We start from the raw sequence: 20,214 nt of genomic DNA, 5'->3' as shown, positions 1-20,214 counted from the left end.
GGTGAGCTAAAAATGAGCGACTAACTTTGAGAGTTGACGACAAAAACGGATGTATATTCAATAATTTGATGGGAAGTTTGCCCCCTTTCTGGACGACAGCATCACTTGGTTACAGAAGACTGCTGCAAACCCAAGCAGGGGGTTTTGCCAGTGACCCAGTTGAAGTTCCTAAGGATCAGCACCGCACTGCCACTCAGAAGAATGCACACCTCAACCTTATGCTCGATTGCTTGCGCAAATTGCCAATTTTTGCCCAGTCATCTTGCACAACTCCCTCATCAAGCCGTGAAGTCAGTAACAGACATCTGGCAGAAGATAAGACAACATTGCAGATTTCAGTAAACAGGTGCTCATTATTTGGACCTGACCAATATCGGGCTTGAACCAAATGAATGCCCGGAAGAGCTGTTGCAGAAGCTGACTGCCTTCTTTGAAGATAATCTCCCCATGGGCAGTTGTGGCATCACCCACCATGGGGAAGCTATCGCTACAGATGAGGAGATGATTCCATCCCTTGAGAACACAGTTAGACTGTGTACTTCTCACTGTCACTCATAAATCCTTCCCTTTCCCAGCTCATCAAGCAGAAATATGGTGCCAAACTTCGCAACCGCTCACTGGCTTCAAAGAAGCCCGAAATCTTGCAGGCTCCGTCATCCCTCCAAGAAGATCGGTATGCACGATCGAGAACATGAGAGCTACCGTATGCCTGTCGCCAGAGGCTTCACTTCACCAAGTCGTAATACGCCCAGGAAAGCATTTGTGTCAAAGTCTTGTGTTTTATATGAAACAGCTGGGAGGTCCTTTAACAGGTACAATTTGGCTGAGTGCCATTTTCTTACCGGACGCAAATGATCCATTAGTCAATCCAGACTAGTTGCTGGTGATGACTGTGATGCAGATGAGGCTATAATGTCTGATGAGTACAATTCCCCTGAATAGGTTTCTGATGATTGCAATCTTTCAGCTCACTGTGCTGAGTGTCCTTTGCCCAGGTGTAGAGTGAATGTCATCCAATCTCCAGTTTTGAACACATTTTACCAGCACCATCCTATCTCACTTACACTCGACACCGGGGCCACGACAAATTTGATCCATGCTTCCACAGCTAAGGCCTACAATGTACCAATCGAGCCAGCCTCTCAGATGGCGTTACCCCATTCGATGTCATTGGTGAGGTGCACTGCAACTTGTCAATAGGGAACCTGTGGTTCTGATTTTATGCCTTGGTTGTCAAGGAACTTGACGTGGGAGTCTGACAAGTCTTGACAATTCTGATTCCTACCTATCAAATGAATTGCACAACTGGTTCCACCAAATCAACAAGGCCTGCAAAGATGTGTTTAATCCTCAGATCTCCCAATATAACGGGGCTGGTCAATATCGGTCCAATGCTCCCTCCGCAGAGAAACTTGAGACTTCCCGAATACAACAAGATCAACTTAGACAAATGCATGACGAGTTTGTTGAACTGGAGGCTGCAGGCATCGTGGCGAAGCCCGAACACGTCAACGTTCATGTCGACTGTAGACTTCAAGATTATCTCAACCCTTCTTTTATTATGGGGAAGTCAGGTAGAGGGAGCAGACTTGTTACATCCTTCAGAAGGTAGCGCAGTGCAGTAAACCCCAACCCTCAGATTGCCTGATGTTGACAGCGTGCTTCGACAGATTGCAAAAAGGCAATGTATCATTACCACAGACCTCATAAAGGCCTTCTATCAGATACCATTATCTTATTACTCCATGAAGTTCTGTGGTGTCAGGGAGGGGGGAGGTGGGACAAAGCACAGAAAGAGCAGAGGGTGCAAGAAGAAGGAGGTGGTAGAAGACCGAGAGATCACTGACCTGTCTGCAATGGTGTAGTGATAGACTCATGGACAGCTTCATTGCGGGAGATTCCAATAATATTGAAGGCCTTGGTTTCCACGGTGTCAAGCTGAGCCAGCCCAGAGGGGATAGCAGGACTCCATCATGCTGCAGATGAAAGCCTTGTTGGTGGATAGGAGTTCAGCTGAGCGGCAAGTGTGACATCATGCGTGCTAACTCAACTGCCCAAATATTTTGGCATCTGCTAAACAGGATGTTTACAACTGTATGGAATTTTTACTATTTTGTAGTTTTGCACCAAATCTTTGTGGATCTTTTTTGCACCAAATCAATAAACAAGAAAGGATGTATTAGCTATAGAAAAAGGGAGGCTTTAAATTTGGTGATATCACGTCTTTAAAGATCTTATGGTGTCTTTCGTGAAGAGTAGGCAGGTTATCGCAAGCATATCGAAGTTGTACCGTTTTTTTTTTACAACCATTTTTCCCTACTGAGCAGGGTTTAGCTTTTTGTGGGCTCCATGCAATCATGGTTCCCTTCTTGAGGCAAATGTTTTCTGGCCGCATACCCTTCCTGACGCCAACCCTGGTCGCCTCATATGACACACAGGGATATGGTACACCTTTCTAACCGGGGCATACACCGGTACTCGTTAGTATACTCGTACTCATTTCGCCAACCTCGGAAGGTTGACAGGCTGCATCAACCCCCTGGTGTTAATTCAGTGGCCAGCGGGGCTCGAACTCAGGACCCTAGGATCCCAAGCCAGCCACCTTAACCACTAAGCTAACACCAGGCTAATATCCAAGTTGTACACAGGCAAGCATATCCAAGTTGATTCTGTTTAACGTCAGCAAATGTTCCCAGTTATTGGAAACCTGACATTGTGTTCAACTTTACTCATGAGTGAATGGTGTTGTCACGTTTGTGATGTTTGTTCATTTGGAGAAAATGGGGAAAAGTGTGACATGATTGGATGTTCTAGTCTCCCAACATCAATGTTGTGAGCTGTGGCCTAATTCTTACTGTTGTATCACTAATGGCATTGGGGACATGAGAGAGCTTTTAAAAGTGTAATCCCAATTGTTCAAGCACCTCGTTGATCCAAACATGGCAATATCAAGACTTCAAAACCCATGTCTGAATATTTGAACTATTCAAAGTGACGATTTGAATTATTTAGAATCGAGCAAACAATGCCATGCACGGATGTGTAACCTTATTGTACACTTTTGCAAAGAAGAGATTTTTACAATGTGGCTCTTGGTCTGAAAGAAAAACATAAAATGTACTCGAATGGGTCTCCGCTAAGTTGGTTGGTTTTGCATTTGGAGATCAAATGCATTTTTTTTTTTTTGATATGTGCATATTCCTTGTAGCTTGGACTTCCTTTGCAACGTCTGCAAGTGAGTTGCAGAATGGAGTTGTGTTTAAATGTTTATTTTTGGTTTCTCAGAATGTGTGTAAGAGTGTAAGGATGGTTGCAATGTGTGTAATGTGTGTAAGGATGGTTGCACGACCAAGAGAGACCTGGCAGCATACCACAGAAAAGTAGTTGCGAGAGTTAAGAACCACTAGGACGGTAATCATTCCATGGGTCTGGAGCAGATTAAGGTGACACGAGTTCTCAAACAAGCTCCAAATGACATGATCTTAAATAAGAAAAAGAGCAATCAGCGATTGCAAACCCTCACCAGGACTCCTTTTGAGTGGTGTATTTTTTATGGGTTTTAGGATAAAACTAATATGGCTGCCAAAACATGTGACCAATGACATCATATGTGTGAACCTTTTGTTCCTCATCTTACTCATTCCCCATGATGAGTACTTGCTATTTGCCAAATTTTCAAATTTTTCCTTGGTGCGGTTTCAGAGATAGAGGTCCAAAGTTTTTCCATTTTTACAATATGGCTACAACATCATGTGACCTATGACATCATAATAATTACAACATTCTAAATGAGGAGTTGCACGAATTGGTGAAAATTTCGTCTTAATCCGACAAGCGTTTGCGGAGAAAAACATGAAAATTCTGTGCGGACAAACAAACAAACAGCGAAACAGACAAACTGGAGGGGGAGCACGTGGTAGAGTGCAAAACCTCCGCCGCCAATACTGCTGGGTCACTTAAGTGAACCTGATATCCTATGCATTGTAGGTCAAAACGGATCAGACTCTGCTGAACCACGATTAAATAAACTAAACTAGATCAACACGCATGTAGAAATGCCAAAAAAAAAATCGAGATTTTTTTGGAAAAAAGTTGCAATATTTGATTTTTTTTTTCTCCAACAATTTTTTTTAGGGGGGGGTTGGAAATCACTTCAAACATGTAGAAATGCAAAAAAAATTAAAATATTTTTTCAAAATAGCCACCATAGCGGCCATATTGGACTTTGGACCAAGTCCAAAATTTAATGGCATGATCCTTGGACCATACCTAATCCCCCCACCAAGTTTCGTCGAAATCCGTCAAGGAGTTTTTTCGTAATACTGTTCACAAACAAACAGACGGGTGAAAACAGTAACCTCCGTCCATCTTCGATGGCGGAGGATAACAAACAAAAAATCGTGCTTAGCACGACACTTGGCAAATTAGTTGACCTTCCCGTGTGGTGGTCCAAGCTGTAATGTCATGGAATGTGTGGTGTTTATTAGTTCATACATTAAGAAAATGACGCGACGTCACAAATAACAACTAGAGGGGGAGCACTCGGGAGACTGCAAAAGCTCCGCCGCCAATACTGCTGGGTCACTCAAGTGAACCTTATATCTTATTCTTTAAATATGATGTCAACAGTGCTGACAGAGTTATAGTTCTTTTCTCCAACATTTTTTTTTTGGGGGGGGGTTGGAAATCACTTAAAACATGTAAAAATGCAAAAAATAAAAAATAAAAATAAAAAACGAAATTTTGTTGAAAAAAAAACTTGCAAAAAATTTTTTTTTCTAGATCAATTTTTGGGGGGGGGTTGGAAATCACTTAAAGGATGTAGAAAGGCAAAAAAAATCTTTTTTTGGGGGGAGTTGGAAATCACTTAAAACGTAAAAATGCAAAAAAAAAAAAAAATTTTCTCAAACAATTTTTGTGGGGGGGGGGGTGCGTGGAAATCACTTAAAATATGTGGAAATGCAAAAAAAAAAATTTCTCACGATTTTTTTGGGGGGGTAACAATTTTTTTGGGGTGGTTGGAAATCGCTTAAAACATGTAGAAATGCAAAAAAAAAACTTTTTGGGGGGGAACAATTTTTTTGGGGGGGTTGGAAATCACTTAAAATATGTAGAAATGCAAAAACAAAAACTTTTCTCTAACAATTTTTTGGGGGGGGGGTTGGAAATCACTTAAAGCATGTAGAAATGCAAAAATAATTTTTCTCTATTTTGTTGTGGGTGGGGGAAACAATTTTTGGGGGGGTTGGAAATCACTTTAAACATGTGGGAATGCAAAAAAATTCTCTTTTTTTGGGGTGGGGGGGTAAAAAAAAAAATTTGGGGGGGTTGGAAAAAACTTAAAACATGTAGAAATGCAAAAGAAAATTCTTCTTTTTGGGGAGGGGGTTGGAAATCACTTAAAACATGTAAAAATGCAAAAAAAAAAAAATTTTCTCAAACAATTTTTTTTGGGGGGGGCTCAAAATCACTTAAAATATGTAGAAATGCCAAAAAAAACAATTTTTCTCCAACAATTTTTTTGGGGGGGTAACAATTTTTGGGGGGGGTGGAAATCACTTAAAACATGTAGAAGTGCAAAAAAAAATTTTGGGGGGTGGGTGGGTAAAAAAAAATTGGGGGGGGGGTCGAAATCCCTTCAAACATGTAGAAATGCAAAAAAAAAATATATATTTTTTTTCAAAATGGCCACCATAGCGGCCATATTGGACATTGGACCAAGTCCAAAATCTAATGGCATGATCCTTCGACCATACCTCATCTCCCCACCAAGTTTCGTCGAAATCCGTCGAGGAGTTTTTCCGTAATACTGTTCACAAACGAACAAACAAACAAACAAACAGAAAGGGGTCAAAACAGTAACCTCCATCCATCTTCGAAGATGGCAGAGGTTAAAGAGGGGGAGCACTCAGGAGAGTACAAAACCTCTGCCGCCAATACTGCTGGGTCACTCTAATGCCCCCTCTTTTTTATATTATGAACCTTATATCTTATTCATTAAATATGATGTCAACAGTGCTGACAGGGTTATAGTTCTTTTCTCCAAGATTTTTTTTTGGGGGGAGGGGGGTCTGTAAATCACTTAAAACATGTAAAAATGCAAAAAAAAAAAAAAAAATCGAAATTTTGTTGAAAAAAAAAGTTGCAATTTTTTTTTTCTCTAACAATTTTTTTGGGGGGGTTGAAATCACTTAAAACATGGAGAAATGCAAAAAAAAATTTTTCCTTTTTTGGGGGGGGTAACAATTTTTTGGGGGGGTGGAAATCACTTTAAGCATGTAGAAATGCAAAAAAAATTTCTCTATTTTTTGTGGGTGGGGGTAAGAATTTTTGGGGGGTTGGAAATCACTTAAAACATGTTGAAATGCAAAAAAATTCTTTTTTTGGGGGGGGGAGTTGGAAATCACTTAAAACATAAAAATGCAAAAAAAAAAAATTTTTCTCAAACAATTTTTGTGGGGGGGGGTGCGTGGAAATCACTTAAAATATGTGGAAATGCAAAAAAAAAAAATTTCTCTAACAATTTTTTTTGGGGGGTAACAATTTTTTTGGGGTGGTTGGAAATCACTTAAAACATAAAGAAATGCAAAAAAAAAAAAACTTTTTGGGGGGGAACAATTTTTTTGGGGGGGGTTGGAAATCACTTAAAACATGTAAAAATGCAAAAAAAAAAATTTTTCTCGAACAATTTTTTTTAGGGGGGGGTTGGAAATCACTTAAAACATGTAGAAATGCAAAAATAATTTTTCTCTATTTTGTTGTGGGTGGGGGAAACAATTTTTGGGGGGTTGGAAATCACTTTAAACATGTAGAAATGCAAAAAAAAAACCTTTTTGGGGGGGGGAACAATTTTTTGGGGGGAGGGTTGCAAATCACTTAAAATATGTAAAAATGCAAAAAAATAAAAAAATTCTCAAACAATTTTTTTTGGGGGGGGTTGGAAATCACTTAAAATATGTAGAAATGCAAAAACAAAAAATTTTCGCGAACAATTTTTTTTGGGGGGGGGTTGGAAATCACTTAAAGCATGTAGAAATGCAAAAAAAAACAATTTTTCTCCAACAATTTTTTTTGGGTGGGTTACAATTTTTTGGGGGGGGGGGGTTGGAAATCGCTTAAAACATGCAGAAATGAAAAAAAATTCTTTTTTGGGGGTGGGTGGGTAAAAAAAAAATTGGGGGGGGGGGAAAGTTCGAAATCACTTCAAACATTTAGAAATGCAAAAAAAATTAAAATATTTTTTCAAAATGGCCACCATAGCGGCCATATTGGACTTGGACCAAATCCAAAATCTAATGGCATGATCCTTCGACCATACCTAATCTCCCACCAAGTTTCGTCGAAATCCGTCGAGGAGTTTTTCCGTAATACTGTTCACAAACGAACAAACAAACAAACAAACAGAAAGGGGTGAAAACAGTAACCTCCATCCATCTTCGAAGATGGCAGAGGTTAAAGAGGGGGAGCACTCAGGAGAGTACAAAACCTCTGCCGCCAATACTGCTGGGTCACTCAAGTGAACCTTATATCTTATTCATTAAATATGATGTCAACAGTGCTGACAGGGTTATAGTTCTTTTCTCCAAGATTTTTTTTTTGGGGGGAGGGGGGTTTGGAAATCACTTAAAACATGTAAAAATGAAAAAAAAAAAAAATCGAAATTTTGTTGAAAAAAAAAGTTGCAAATTTTTTCTTCTCTAACAATTTTTTTTGGGGGGGTGGAAATCACTGAAAACATGTAGAAATGCAAAAAAAAAAATTCCCCCTTTTTGGGGGGGGTAACAATTTTTCTGGGGGGGGGGTGGAAATCACTTAAAACATGTAAAAATGCAAAAAAAAAATTAAAATATTTTTTCAAAAAGGTCACCATAGCGGCCATATTGGACTTTGGACCAAGTCCAAAATCTAATGGCATGATCCTTGGACCATACCTAATCCCCCCACCAAGTTTCGTCGAAATCCGTCAAGGAGTTTTTTCGTAATACTCTTCACAAACAAACAGATGGGTGAAAACAGTAACCTCCGTCCATCTTCGATGGCGGAGGATAACAAACAAAAAATCGTGCTTAGCACGACACTTGGCAAATTAGTTGACCTTCCCGTGTGGTGGTCCAAGCTGTAATGTCATGGAATGTGTGGTGTTTATTAGTTCATACATTAAGAAAATGACGACGTCACAAATAACAACTAGAGGGGGGGCACTCGGGAGACTGCAAAACCTCCGCCGCCAATACTGCTGGGTCACTCAAGTGAACCTTATATCTTATTCTTTAAATATGATGTCAACAGTGCTGACAGAGTTATAGTTCTTTTCTCCAACATTTTTTTTTGGGGGGGGGGAGTTGGAAATCACTTAAAATATGTAAAAATGCAAAAAAAAAAAAAAAAAAAATCGAAATTTTGTTGAAAAAAAAGTTGCAAAAATTTTTTTTTTCTCTATCAATTTTTTTGGGGGGGTTGGAAATCACTTAAAACATAGAAATGCAAAAAAAAAAACTTTTCTCTAACAATTTTTTTTTGGGGGGGGGTGACCAAGTCTAAAATTTAATGGCATGATCCTTGGACCATACCCAATCTCCCCACCAAGTTTCGTCGAAATCCGTCGAGGAGTTTTTCCGTAATACTGTTCACAAACAAACAAACAAACAGAAAGGGGTGAAAACAGTAACCTCCATCCATCTTCCAAGATGGCAGAGGTAAAAGAGGGGGAGCACTCGGGAGAGTGCAAAACCTCCGCCACCAATACTGCTGGGCCAGTCAAGTGAACCTTATATCTTATTCATTAAATATAATGTCAACAGTGCTGACAGTTATGGTTCTTTTCTCCAACATTTTTTTTTGGGGGGGGAGGTTGGAAATCACTTAAAACATGTAAAAATGCAAAAAAAAAAAAATCGAAATTTTGTTGAAAAAAAAGTTGCAAACATTTTTTTTTCCTCTAACAATTTTTTTTGGGGGGGGGTTGGAAATCACTTAAAACATGTAGAAATGCAAAAAAATTTTGTTTCTTTTTTTGGGGGGGAGTAACAATTTTTTGGGGGGAGTTGGAAATCACTTAAAACATGTAAAAATGCAAAAAAAATTAAAAAAAATTCTCAAACAATTTTTTTTGGGGGGTGTTGGAAATCACTTAAAATATGTAGAAATGCAAAAAAAAAAATCTCTAACAATTTTTTTGGGGGGGTTGGAAATCACTTAAAACATGTAGAAATGCAAAAAAAAAATTCTCCAACAATTTTTTTTTGGGGCGGGGTAACAATTTTTTGCGGGGGTTGGAAAAAACTTAAAACATGTAGAAATGCAAAAAAAATAATTTCTTTCACAATTTTTTTTGGGGGGGGGGATTTAATGACATAATTCTTGGACCATACCTCACCCCGCTACCAAGTTTCCTCGAAATCTGTTGAGGAGTTTTTCCGTAATACTGTTCACAAACAAACAAACAAACATACAAACAGAAAGGGGTCAAAACAGTAACCTCCATCCATCTTCGAAGATGGCGGAGGTTAATTATCAGGCGCGCATTGTCATGGTAACGGCAGCAGATTGAAAATTTTCACAACTCATTTAAAGCCACCATGTGACATTCAACAACTTATCATCGGTGCTTGTTGCCTTCATTCTGATCATAGAAAATATTAGAAAATACCTAGGAACATTGCTTTTCAACCAGCTTTACGATCCCGTTATCAGGTTTGAAATATGTTGTCAAACAAAAATATGTATTTTATATGTGTGCTTTTCATGTTTTGGGTGGCCCTGACCTTGACCTTGGGTCAATTTCGATCAAACTTTGTGCACATGTTAATATTACATGCATAAATAGACAGTATAAGTTTCAATATAATAAGTGCAAAACTGTTTGAGAAATAGACGTGTAATTCACAAAATTCCCATTTGGTTTATAATGGGCAATAATATAAAGTGATGCAGAATCCAGATCCTGATCTTGAATATCACCACAAGTCACATATCTTTTTGCACTGTAGATTTCAATCAGCTTTTAAAATTTCATCCAAATCGGTTAACAATTGTGACCTGTAGAACGAATAGAATTTTTTTAAAATCACGCCAATAGCTAAAAACTTTGACGTCATACGCTTGCGAAAACTGTGCATAATTTGTACTAACATGCAGTTTAAAACATTTAGATATTCTATTGAAGTTTGTTTTGGCGTCAAAAGGAAGTCGCTACGACTTCCAGTTACTGAGTTATGTTCAAAAGCTTGTTTTCACCTTTTTTTGATGTAACGTCATGACGTTAAGTGCGATTATGACATGATTTGATCCCAGACTATTTCAGCAAGATTTGCTATCACGTGTTAAAATTTGAGAATGATTACTTCAGTAGTTTCAGCTGCACACGAGAGTAAATATATTTTTTTAAAAATCACGTCAATAGGCAAAACTTTGACATCATATGCTTGTGAAAACTATGCGTAATTTCGAATAAGATGCATTTAGTAATCATTTAGATATTTGAATGAAGTTTAATTTGGCGTCAGCGACTTCCGGTTACTGAGTTATGTCCAAAAATGTGTTGTCGTGTGTGACATCACGTTGTGACGTTTAGTCCGATTAAGACGGGGTTTGGACGCGGACTGTCTCAGGTGGATTGCCTATCAGGTGTAAAAATTTAAGAACGACTGGTCCAGCCATTTGGGCTGTAGATGACCGGACAAACAAACAAACAAACAAAAAAACCAATATCACCCGCAGGGTGATCCGTATCTTGCCAAAAGGTGACCATGTGTGACTTCTTTAAGGTCACACTGAGGTGAACAGAGCTGATATCCACCAGGAGCGACTCCTTGAGGAATATCTGCCTAGGAGAGATTCCGATGAGAATCGTTCTACAGAGTAACCATGAAAAATATGCTTTTGCCTCATAACGTCACCAAATGACGTCATAATGTCTCAAGCTTGACATATCTAGAAAGCACTCATCGAGGTGTTCAATTTGAGGTACTACAGGATATGGTTCCTAAAACTTGAAAATTTGACCTTGGGGTCAAATATGTTTGACCTCAGGCACTAACCATGAAGGTCAAAGCCAATCGCCACCAAAAATTAATCAGCTGAGCGCCAGACCATGAACTATATTCCCATGAAGTTTGAAGACGATCCGATCAAAATTACTCAAAAAATAAGGGTTTCGTCAACTCCCCTGATTTGCGACAAAGTGACCTTGACCTTTGACCTTGACCTTCAAAATTTTATGTGCTGAAAGGTACCTCCTATAGGCCTCTGATATGCGAAGTTACAAAAATTTCCAATGATAACTGTGCTCTGCAGAGTGATTTATACGTGATTACAGACCAAAAAAAAACAAACAAACAAAAAAAAAGCATATGCAGGTCAAGGCCAATCGCCACCAAAAATTAATCAGCTGAGCGCCAGACCATGAACTATATTCCCATGAAGTTTGAAGACGATCCGATCAAAATTACTCAAAAAATAAGGGTTTCGTCGACTCCCCTGATTTGCGCCAAAGTGACCTTGACCTTTGACCTTGACCTTCAAAATTTTGTGCACTGAAAGGGACCTCTATAGGCCTCTGATATGCGGTTACAAAAATTTCCAATGATAACTGTGCTCTGCAGAATTTTTTATACGTGATTACAGACAAAAAAAAAACATACAAGCTGACTAACATATCTTGAAAAACTTTGTTTTGGCAAGATAACAAACCAACAAACGGAACAGACCAACATACTTGACAAAATCGAAGATTTCGCCAAGTAACAATAAGAAGGCGATGTGCAGAGCACGATACTTGCAAAATCCACAAAACAAAGTTGAGCTCAAAAATAATTGTCGGTTGAAGTCAATGACCAAATGTGCAGCTCCTCTTCAAATTTCAAATCAATCAGATAAAATTTGACAATTTTAGAAATCCGGCCTACGTTGACCTTTTGGCCGATGTTGACTCCACTACTGCCGTGGCAATTTTTCAAAGACAGGCTCAATTTCCCGAAGCTGCGAGTCCAAACCCTTTATAATGTCGCCTTCTGTCGTGTTTGAACTCACAACCACAGAGATATTGTCTATTACCACTTGTCCACCATGTCCAATGAAACGATCAATGTTCAAACAATTAATACATCTCTTTCTCATCACACATCAGTCATGGAAGTGTCTGCCACCAATCCCCTGTTCAGGGACTAGGGTACAATTATCCTTCTACCGAGCACTGTGATGCACAACATTCACCATGTTGTCCATTGATGATGTGATGACAACATTCACCAATCCCCTGTGATGATGACAGTAGTTCACCAACATCATTTATGTATGTTAAAACAGCAGTTTATTGACAGTCAATACTTGCAATTGTTTTATTCCAGAAACATTTTGTTTGACTTTAACAAACCAGTGTTAACTTCAGTAATAAGCACAATTCTTCACAAAAAAAAAACAATGAGATGAATTAGTTTTATGTTCCCAGGGATCAGATGTTAGTTACATCGTTTTTTGTGGGGTTTTTTCAAGTTGAAAAATGAAATTATTCTCATTAAGTCATGAAATGAGACCAAATGCAAAAAGACCAAATGCTTGAGCAAAGCAACGGGACGGGTTAAGTGCTGGCGATGTAGCATCCCTAGAAGGCCCCGTGCGAGACGTACTGCCGTAATGACGTCCCAGCAAAAAGAGCATGACAGACAGAGGGACGGACAGAGAAATCCGGCGACCTTAATACATAGATAAAAGCGTCACTTACAAGTCTCTTGCAAGCATCCATTTAATTACTTGACCAACTGTTTAATTCCTAGCAAGCGACTCTTGAACTTGGCCTAACGCTTGAGGGTCCTCGTTGTCCTAACAGACTCGTCCTCATTGCAGGAAAGCACAAGTTGACTCAGTGAGACAGAGAACCTTTTTGAGGATTGTGTAGCAAGCACATGTTGTTTAAAAATTATGCATATATATCTATTGAATGAAAAACTTCCTTTTTTTATTCGGCTCCCCATTCCACATCTCAGCAAAGCTCTGCTAAAAGTACAAAAGAAACAGGGAAGTAGCAGTTTTTAACATCTTATTGCCGTACATAGCAGGAAAAAAATTACCTAAACGGAAATAAGAATGATGGCCGAGTAAGCATAGCATGTCAAGCTGTGAAGTTCCTGGCAGGCAGAGAGAGGATGACATCTTTAGGTAATGGCATGTTCATTAATTGCAACGCAGTCAGCCCAATGACATGGTAAAGGTACTAATGAATCCTACTTGGGTTTAAGTGCAATCGGGTCATATCTACTTAATCCAGCAGACTGGACACGATCATGGAAGCTGACAGTTCTCCTTCCGTTAATAATTATGAAATCCATAACAAGTTTGTGGATTCAATGAATTATTATTTTTAAATACTGTTTAACTCCAAGCTTAGCCTGTCAGGTTGGTCAGCACAAAATAGTAGAAACAGGCCAGGATCAGCAAAGCGAGGCAGACATTTCATTCTCTACATGTAATGCCAAATGGGTAGAAATATTACAGGTTCTGGAAAGTCGGTGAAAGGAAAAGGGTTTCACTGGGTAGGGCTTGATGACCAAAGTGGTTGTTTGCTCAGTTTTCTCTGATCCTCAAGAAGCTCGGAGCAGAGGGAAAGGTTGTCCACTGGGGTGGCATTGCCCTCCCACTCGAAGACCAGCAAAGTCTCGCTTGGTGCGAGCTGTGGATCTGCATCTGCCACCCTCTTCATCTGCCAAAAAAGGGCTGCGCCACTGTCACCCCATCCGCACAACCTCTGGCACATCTACCTTCTCTCCTTCACACCAAAGTTAATCAAAGTTTTCGACTACAAAAGGTACGTGTTAGTAGAAATTAAAAACGTACATTTACATGCAATACTATAATCTCGTGTGCAGTACAGCATTGTACCGTACCATACTCACACATAAAATAACCCGAACCCAAACTCATCCATTATCTCCTGCCTTCCATAACTTCTCCCCAATCCCACAAAATGAAATCACTCATCACCAAAACTGCAAAGGAAAAAAAAAAACACAAATAAAAAAAGATTAAACTTAATGGAGAAAATAATTTCACACTCGCCGAGTAAATGGATAGTTTTGGCAAAAATTAACAATGTCCACTTGGTGTTGCACTGATGTACAGGTCCAGATGTCTAACATTTAGTGATGCCAAACAATTGGTGCATGGACATCACTTGATCAACGCTCGTCATTGGAATGAAAAACTTAGGTTTGATTTTGTTGTTCTTTGTTGATGTTCCTTGTGGTGGATTTCCTTACACCGTCTCACTCTCATTATAAGTGCATGATAAACTAGAACGACACTCGGGAGAGCGTACACCTCAGCCACGCTGAACAGTTTACGTTTCGAATCCCACTGATAGGCCGGATCTGGATCCTGACCTCAACCAAAATCTAATCACCTTGTTCTTGTTACCTCCACGACTCATCCACCAAGTTTTGTCATAATCCGTCCACAACTTTTTGAAATATCGTGACCATTATCGTTTTTGGCTCCATCTCTCAATCATGAAAAATCACTTTAAAAAAAAATTCAATTCTCATATCCAGATGCGGATCTGGATCTTCATCAAAATCGAATCAATTCTACCTTTGTCATACACCCAATATTACAAGGAACTACAAGGAAATTATGCGCATGAGGAGGCTATTCGGCCCATCATGCCTGCGCCACACCCATAACAGATTTACCAAATCCGTCAATACCCCTTCCCTTTAATATGTCCACCAAGATCCGTCCAAATCCATCCCCAACTTTTTGACATATGTTATAAATCTTTTTTGACCCTATCTCTCATGGTAAAGAATTACTTCAAAAATTCTACTATCCGGTTTTTGATCTTTACCAAAATCCAATAAATTCCTCCTCGTCAGACACCCAACCTGTCCACCAAATTCCGTTCGAATCCTCTACAACTTTTTAATATTTCCTGTTCACAAACAAACAAACAGACAGAGGTTTAAAAAATATCCTACATCCACCTTCGGTGGCAGAGGTAACTATTTCATCCGCTGTATAATGTACAATGAAGATTATTTATTTAAAGCATCCTGTCATTAAAATAGCACTTATCCTGAAATACCTGACAGTGCTAATCACCTTATACATAATCGAGGAAATTGTGCAGTAAACTTTCATGCTATTACAAAAATTTGTTGCTGCAGCGGAGGATTTACCTCTGAGACGAGTTGGTGTGCATTCTCGCAGATATCAGAGCGACCTCTCACTTCCTGGTAGCGAAGTGTGTTCGTGGGTGACATAGCCACGGGGGCCTCGACACGTTGCACACAGTGGCCTAGTCCTCCGCCACATGATAGTGTGGTCACTGGGCCAGGTGAGCTCAGGTAAATGGGGCTCAAAATGGTAGGAGCTCCCTCCGTCCTACTTCCATCTACGAAGGACCAGCGAGCTCCACCTTGACCACTACGACTTTCTCGAGTTAAAGTGCCATGTACCTGATCCATGGATGATGACTGTTTTTAATTGAGGAGTGCAAGGAAGAGGGTAGCAATGACAAATTTAGTTTGTTTTTAATCTGACCTTGAGATGAATAAAAAATGAATACAAAGTATGTGACAAGAGTGCCATAACTATTGAACAAGACCATGCCATATTCAAGCTTACCCCAAACATTTCTGTTTCTCCGTTGGCACTAACAGCAGGTAGTGTGGTCTCCATGGTGGTGATTATCTCTGCAGCTCCTCTGGGTCCTATGGTCACCACTCCCGGACTAGAAATCATTCCGCTGGCTACAGCCATTTCACTCATTCGTGATTCAGATACCACATCATTGTGCGTGAAAGAAGACAACTGGCCAAAGCCAACGGTATCTCCAGCCCCAGCTTTCACCTGCATTGCAGATTTGATCTGGTGCAAGCCCTTACTTTTCTCCAAACCAACAGTCGAAGTCTTGGAGTTCACTGTGTCAAAGCCGTTGGAGGGCAGTGCTGCCAGAGTCTGGGGGTTTGTTCATAGGCAAGAGGAAAAAGATTAAAGCAGATCAAAAATGGAAGAATAATTGAATGTCAGGTGTGGTGGGTGAGCAAAGGAGGAAATCTCACAAGAAGGAATGTTGTGGGGAGATTGATTGAGGCAGAAAATAAAAAGTCCCATTTTTATAGATACAACATTATGCACACATTGAATCCGATTACGAGAGATTGCTGAAGATGTTTGTAAATGCTTTTCAAAAGGTAAAACCAGCTGGAGTTCACATTAGCACCATGATCATCTTTACGCTTCGCGAAGTCCCATGAGCGGAATGTGAATTTAATTGTATGAAAAGATGAACCGAAACTAGAAGGGCACTCAGTAGAGCGCATACCTCCACCACTGAACACCTGATCCACAAGAACATATCGGGTCCAATACATTTTTCAAATATCATGCAATACATAGTTTTTGGCCCGATCTTTCAATGGTGAAGAATCACTTAGAAAATTAAACAATTCTCATATCCGGATCCGAAATCGGATCTTCACCAAAATCGAATCAATTCGTCCTTGCCGCACACACCCAACCTGTCCACCAAGTTTTGTCCGAATCCGTCCACAACTTTTTGAGATATCCAGCACACAAACAAACAAAGAAGAAGAAGACGTCATGCGGAGCAAGAGATTTGCAAAATCCATAAACCAAGTTTGACCTCAAAAATAATTGGCAGTTGAATTCAATAATCAACAAAAATAATTGGTGGTTGAATTCAATAATCAAATATGCAACACCTCTTCAAATTTCAAGGCAATCGGATGAAAATTGACAATTTTAGAAATTCGGCCTATGTTGACCTTTTGGCCGATGTGGACCTCAAAAACAATTGGCTGGTTGAATTTGGTGACCTGAAATGTAAAGCCTCTTCATATTTCAAGTCAATCGGATGAAAATTGATGATTTTGGAAATACCACCTAAGTTGTTGACCTTTGGCCGATGTTGACCTTTTAACCACAAAAACAATAGGCTTCTTCGTTATGACAAGCTATGCCATGCGCTGAGGTTTCGTGAAGGTCGGTTTAAAGTCGTGACCTGTAGGCGACAAACAAACAGACAGACAGACAGACACAGACAGACTGACAGACAAAATCGACGAACCAATATACTTGAAAAATTTTCGATTTTGCAAATAACAAACAAACAGACAGAAAAGGGGTGAAAACAAAACGAGGTAACAAGAATGGCACTCAGTGGAGCGCACATTCTGAACAAAAACACACTAACTGAACATGCTACCGTTATGGTCCATATACCCGAATCATCCATGCACCCTATGATGTCACATATATTGCTATGATCCATAGCTTTATTGATTATTCATTGGTTATTAGGATATTTAACAACCCCTTTTATGTGCATTAAGGCTAAATTGTGTCAATGAAGGATATTAAGCTGACAGCTACCTCTTCTGCTTGCACTAGTTGGTGGACACTAGAAATCCTACAGTATCTTTCAACAAGAGTCAGGGCCTCAATGTCAATATCCTTGCCAGGTTCAATATATATATATATATATATATATATATATATATATATATATATATATATATATATATATATATATATATATATATATATATGTGTGTGTTTGTGATGCAATTCCTCATGTTCCTGATGTTCCTGATCAAAATTCCTGATGTAACCACAGGATGCACTGCATCAGCAAAACAGCCACGCTCCAAAAGCAAGACATTCATAGCAGCCACATGCTTCCTATTAGAGGAAGAAGATGATGAAGAACAGAATAACCACCACGTCCATACAAACATGGGGAAGCAAGCACATGTTGGATTTCGTTACCATACCCATCGTACAGTACCACGTAATGCATGCTTCAGATGCAATTTTCATTGTGAAACAAATCAAGGCAGTGGGTCTGCATGCAATTTTTTTAAAAATAAAATGAGAATTTCTGAAGAAGGCAGTGGGGGAGGGTTTTTTATTTTAAAAAAGTACAATATTATACTAAGTTCCTCTTTAACCACTGACCTCGCCGGCTCCCTCATCGTGGTACTGGATCAGTGAGCCTTTTGGGAAATCACTTGGAAAATTTTTCAATAAATTCTCACTTCCCCCGCATATCGGAACTCCAGCACCCCCACAGCAGAACTTGTAAGTCATCATCATGAGAAGGGCTGGTGGAAGAAATATACAGACACAGTGCGGTTACAAGTTATTATTTTTGCATCTCCACTGCTATGATTTAGCCACTATAGAATAGTAATAGTTGAAATGGACAACTCAGGTGCCAACACCTTTGTAGGTTGTGCTTTATCCAGTCAGGTGTCAGGGCTGGCAGGTCAGTCGAGAAGTGTGCATACACACTCACCTCTGAGCTGTCTAGCCTGAGTTCAAATCTCGACCCAATTATAAACTGTCATCCTGGTGTTTCACATGCACAGCAAAGCATCAATGTGTGTGCAGTCCCTCACACGGGTGTCCCATCTGCTGACATGAGTTGGTGATTGTTAAAGATCACATGGTGTCCTTCCTGAAGAGTAGGTGACATATTGCTTGCACCCTGGCCAAATTCCAAATTCCTGCTCTAACCTACAGAGGGGACACTGCATCAGCATCACAGCTGCCCCCCCCCACCCCACAAAAAAACTAATAATATCACCTACAGCTCTGTGCTGCATCAGTTGTCCAAAGACAGACAATAAAGCCCTACAGTGACCTTATACAAACGTTTTCAGTTGGGTTTTACTTTTACTTCAAATGCCACCTTAATTAATTATTTTATCTTTTCAGATTGTATATTTTAGCGTACGCTGCAATTGTTGCACCAGCAAGTTTTGTTGAACACAGATTCGGTGGTGGTTGGACTGGTTGCAACACCCAGTCTGAGTCTTGGAGATCAGTTTTAACCTCGGCCGATCAAAAACTGTAAAATGCTAGGTAATGCTGCCACCTTGATCCGCAGCTGGATGGAGTTGTACAGTTCTCTTTGGCCTAGCGCCCCCTGCCTCATGACTTTCACCATTTGTTGCTGTGAAAGCCATGATCCTCGACTTCATTGGAATTTCCCACGATGAAGCTGAGCCTGGGCCTGTTACTCTCACATCGCGGACAGGTTGTTGGCGTCTGTCTTCTACTGCCTCCTTTTTGTCTCACACCCTCTGCTCTTTCCTTGCTCTGTCTCACATACCCTCCTATCCGAATCCCCACTCCCTCCAAGGTTTCTGCATGGTTCACATGGTCTGCCAACAACCTACTTCTTGTGAAACTCCCAAGATCCAGGCTCACTGTCTAGCAACACTGGAGACAGAAGTGGGATTGAAGAGAGTGTGGGAATTTTTTTTCCCACCTCTGGAACAGAGAGGAATGAAAAAGTGAAGGTGAGCAGTGATTCTTGAGTTTTGGCAGTTTCACCAGAAGGGTGTTTTTTGGCAGACCTTGAGTGCCCTAATCCAAACCCACCTCCTTCAAATCCCTTGCTTTCCTTCCTGAAAGTCCCTGTAATGTCCACCTTGTATTCCCCGTGTTCTCCGCCCCATCCCTCTCCCTTCGACAGATCTCCTAATGTCTCTGTTCCCCACTGTTTTGTCCTTTCCACGCCCCTCTTGTCTCATGCCCCCCTTGCTGTGCATTGTGTGTTAGTTCTCATTTGAGCCTTGACAAGGTATACAAATTTTTTTTTAAGACGAGAGAGAGAGGGAGAGAGGGAGAGAGGGAGAGAGAGAGAGAGAGAGAGAGAGAGAGAGAGAGAGAGAGAGAGAGAGAGAGAGAGAGAGAGAGAGAGAGAGAGAGGGAGAGGGAGAGGGAGAGGGAGAGGGAGAGGGAGAGGGAGAGGGAGAGGGAGAGGGAGAGGGAGAGGGAGAGGGAGAGGGAGAGGGAGAGAGAGAGAGAGAGAGAGAGAGAGACCCAAAGACAGCTTCATCATGGGAGATACCAATGATCATAAAAGCCTTGGTTTCCACATCGTGAAGTCAAGCTCGGTGTGAGGCAGGAGCACCACCCCAGAGGGGGGAGCAGCACTCCATCAGACTGCGGATGAAAGCTTTGTAACTCTTTTGTTGCTCTTTTCTTTCACCTATGGAACCAGCTTCCTCTGTCTGTTCAAATCCATTCTTCACTCCAGGACTTGATGAGATTTGACAATGATGTGGACGTTCCAACCAAAATCACTAAAAAATTTTCCACAGGCGACCCAGTGCCTTTGCTTTTAATTTTTAATCAGAACCACTTCCTCAACATACTATATGGTGGCCATCTTGGATTTCAAAGGCG

The 20,214-nt window shown here is 40.3% G+C and overlaps 1 protein-coding gene across 1 annotated transcript in view; it reads right to left on the bottom strand.

The window, feature by feature from the left end:
- Window positions 1–12,324: 12,324 nt before the first annotated feature.
- Window positions 12,325–20,214, bottom strand: part of LOC147029362 (B-cadherin-like) — a 56,623-nt gene continuing 48,733 nt past the window's right edge. Inside the window, exons 14-17 of the mRNA XM_085872366.1 lie at window positions 17,974–18,119; window positions 15,619–15,951; window positions 15,171–15,467; window positions 12,325–13,696 (exon numbers count right to left, since the gene is read on the bottom strand). Of these exons, the coding sequence (XP_085728492.1) occupies window positions 13,523–13,696; window positions 15,171–15,467; window positions 15,619–15,951; window positions 17,974–18,119 (950 nt within the window). The 3' untranslated portion in view covers window positions 12,325–13,522. The remainder of the gene's footprint in view (window positions 13,697–15,170; window positions 15,468–15,618; window positions 15,952–17,973; window positions 18,120–20,214) is intronic.

The sequence above is a fragment of the Eptatretus burgeri genome, chromosome 3, assembly GCF_056783735.1.
Source record: "Eptatretus burgeri isolate ZD-2024b chromosome 3, Ebu_testis_v1, whole genome shotgun sequence".
Classification (NCBI taxonomy): domain Eukaryota; kingdom Metazoa; phylum Chordata; class Myxini; order Myxiniformes; family Myxinidae; genus Eptatretus; species Eptatretus burgeri.
This window is presented reverse-complemented; position numbering and strand designations above follow the sequence as displayed.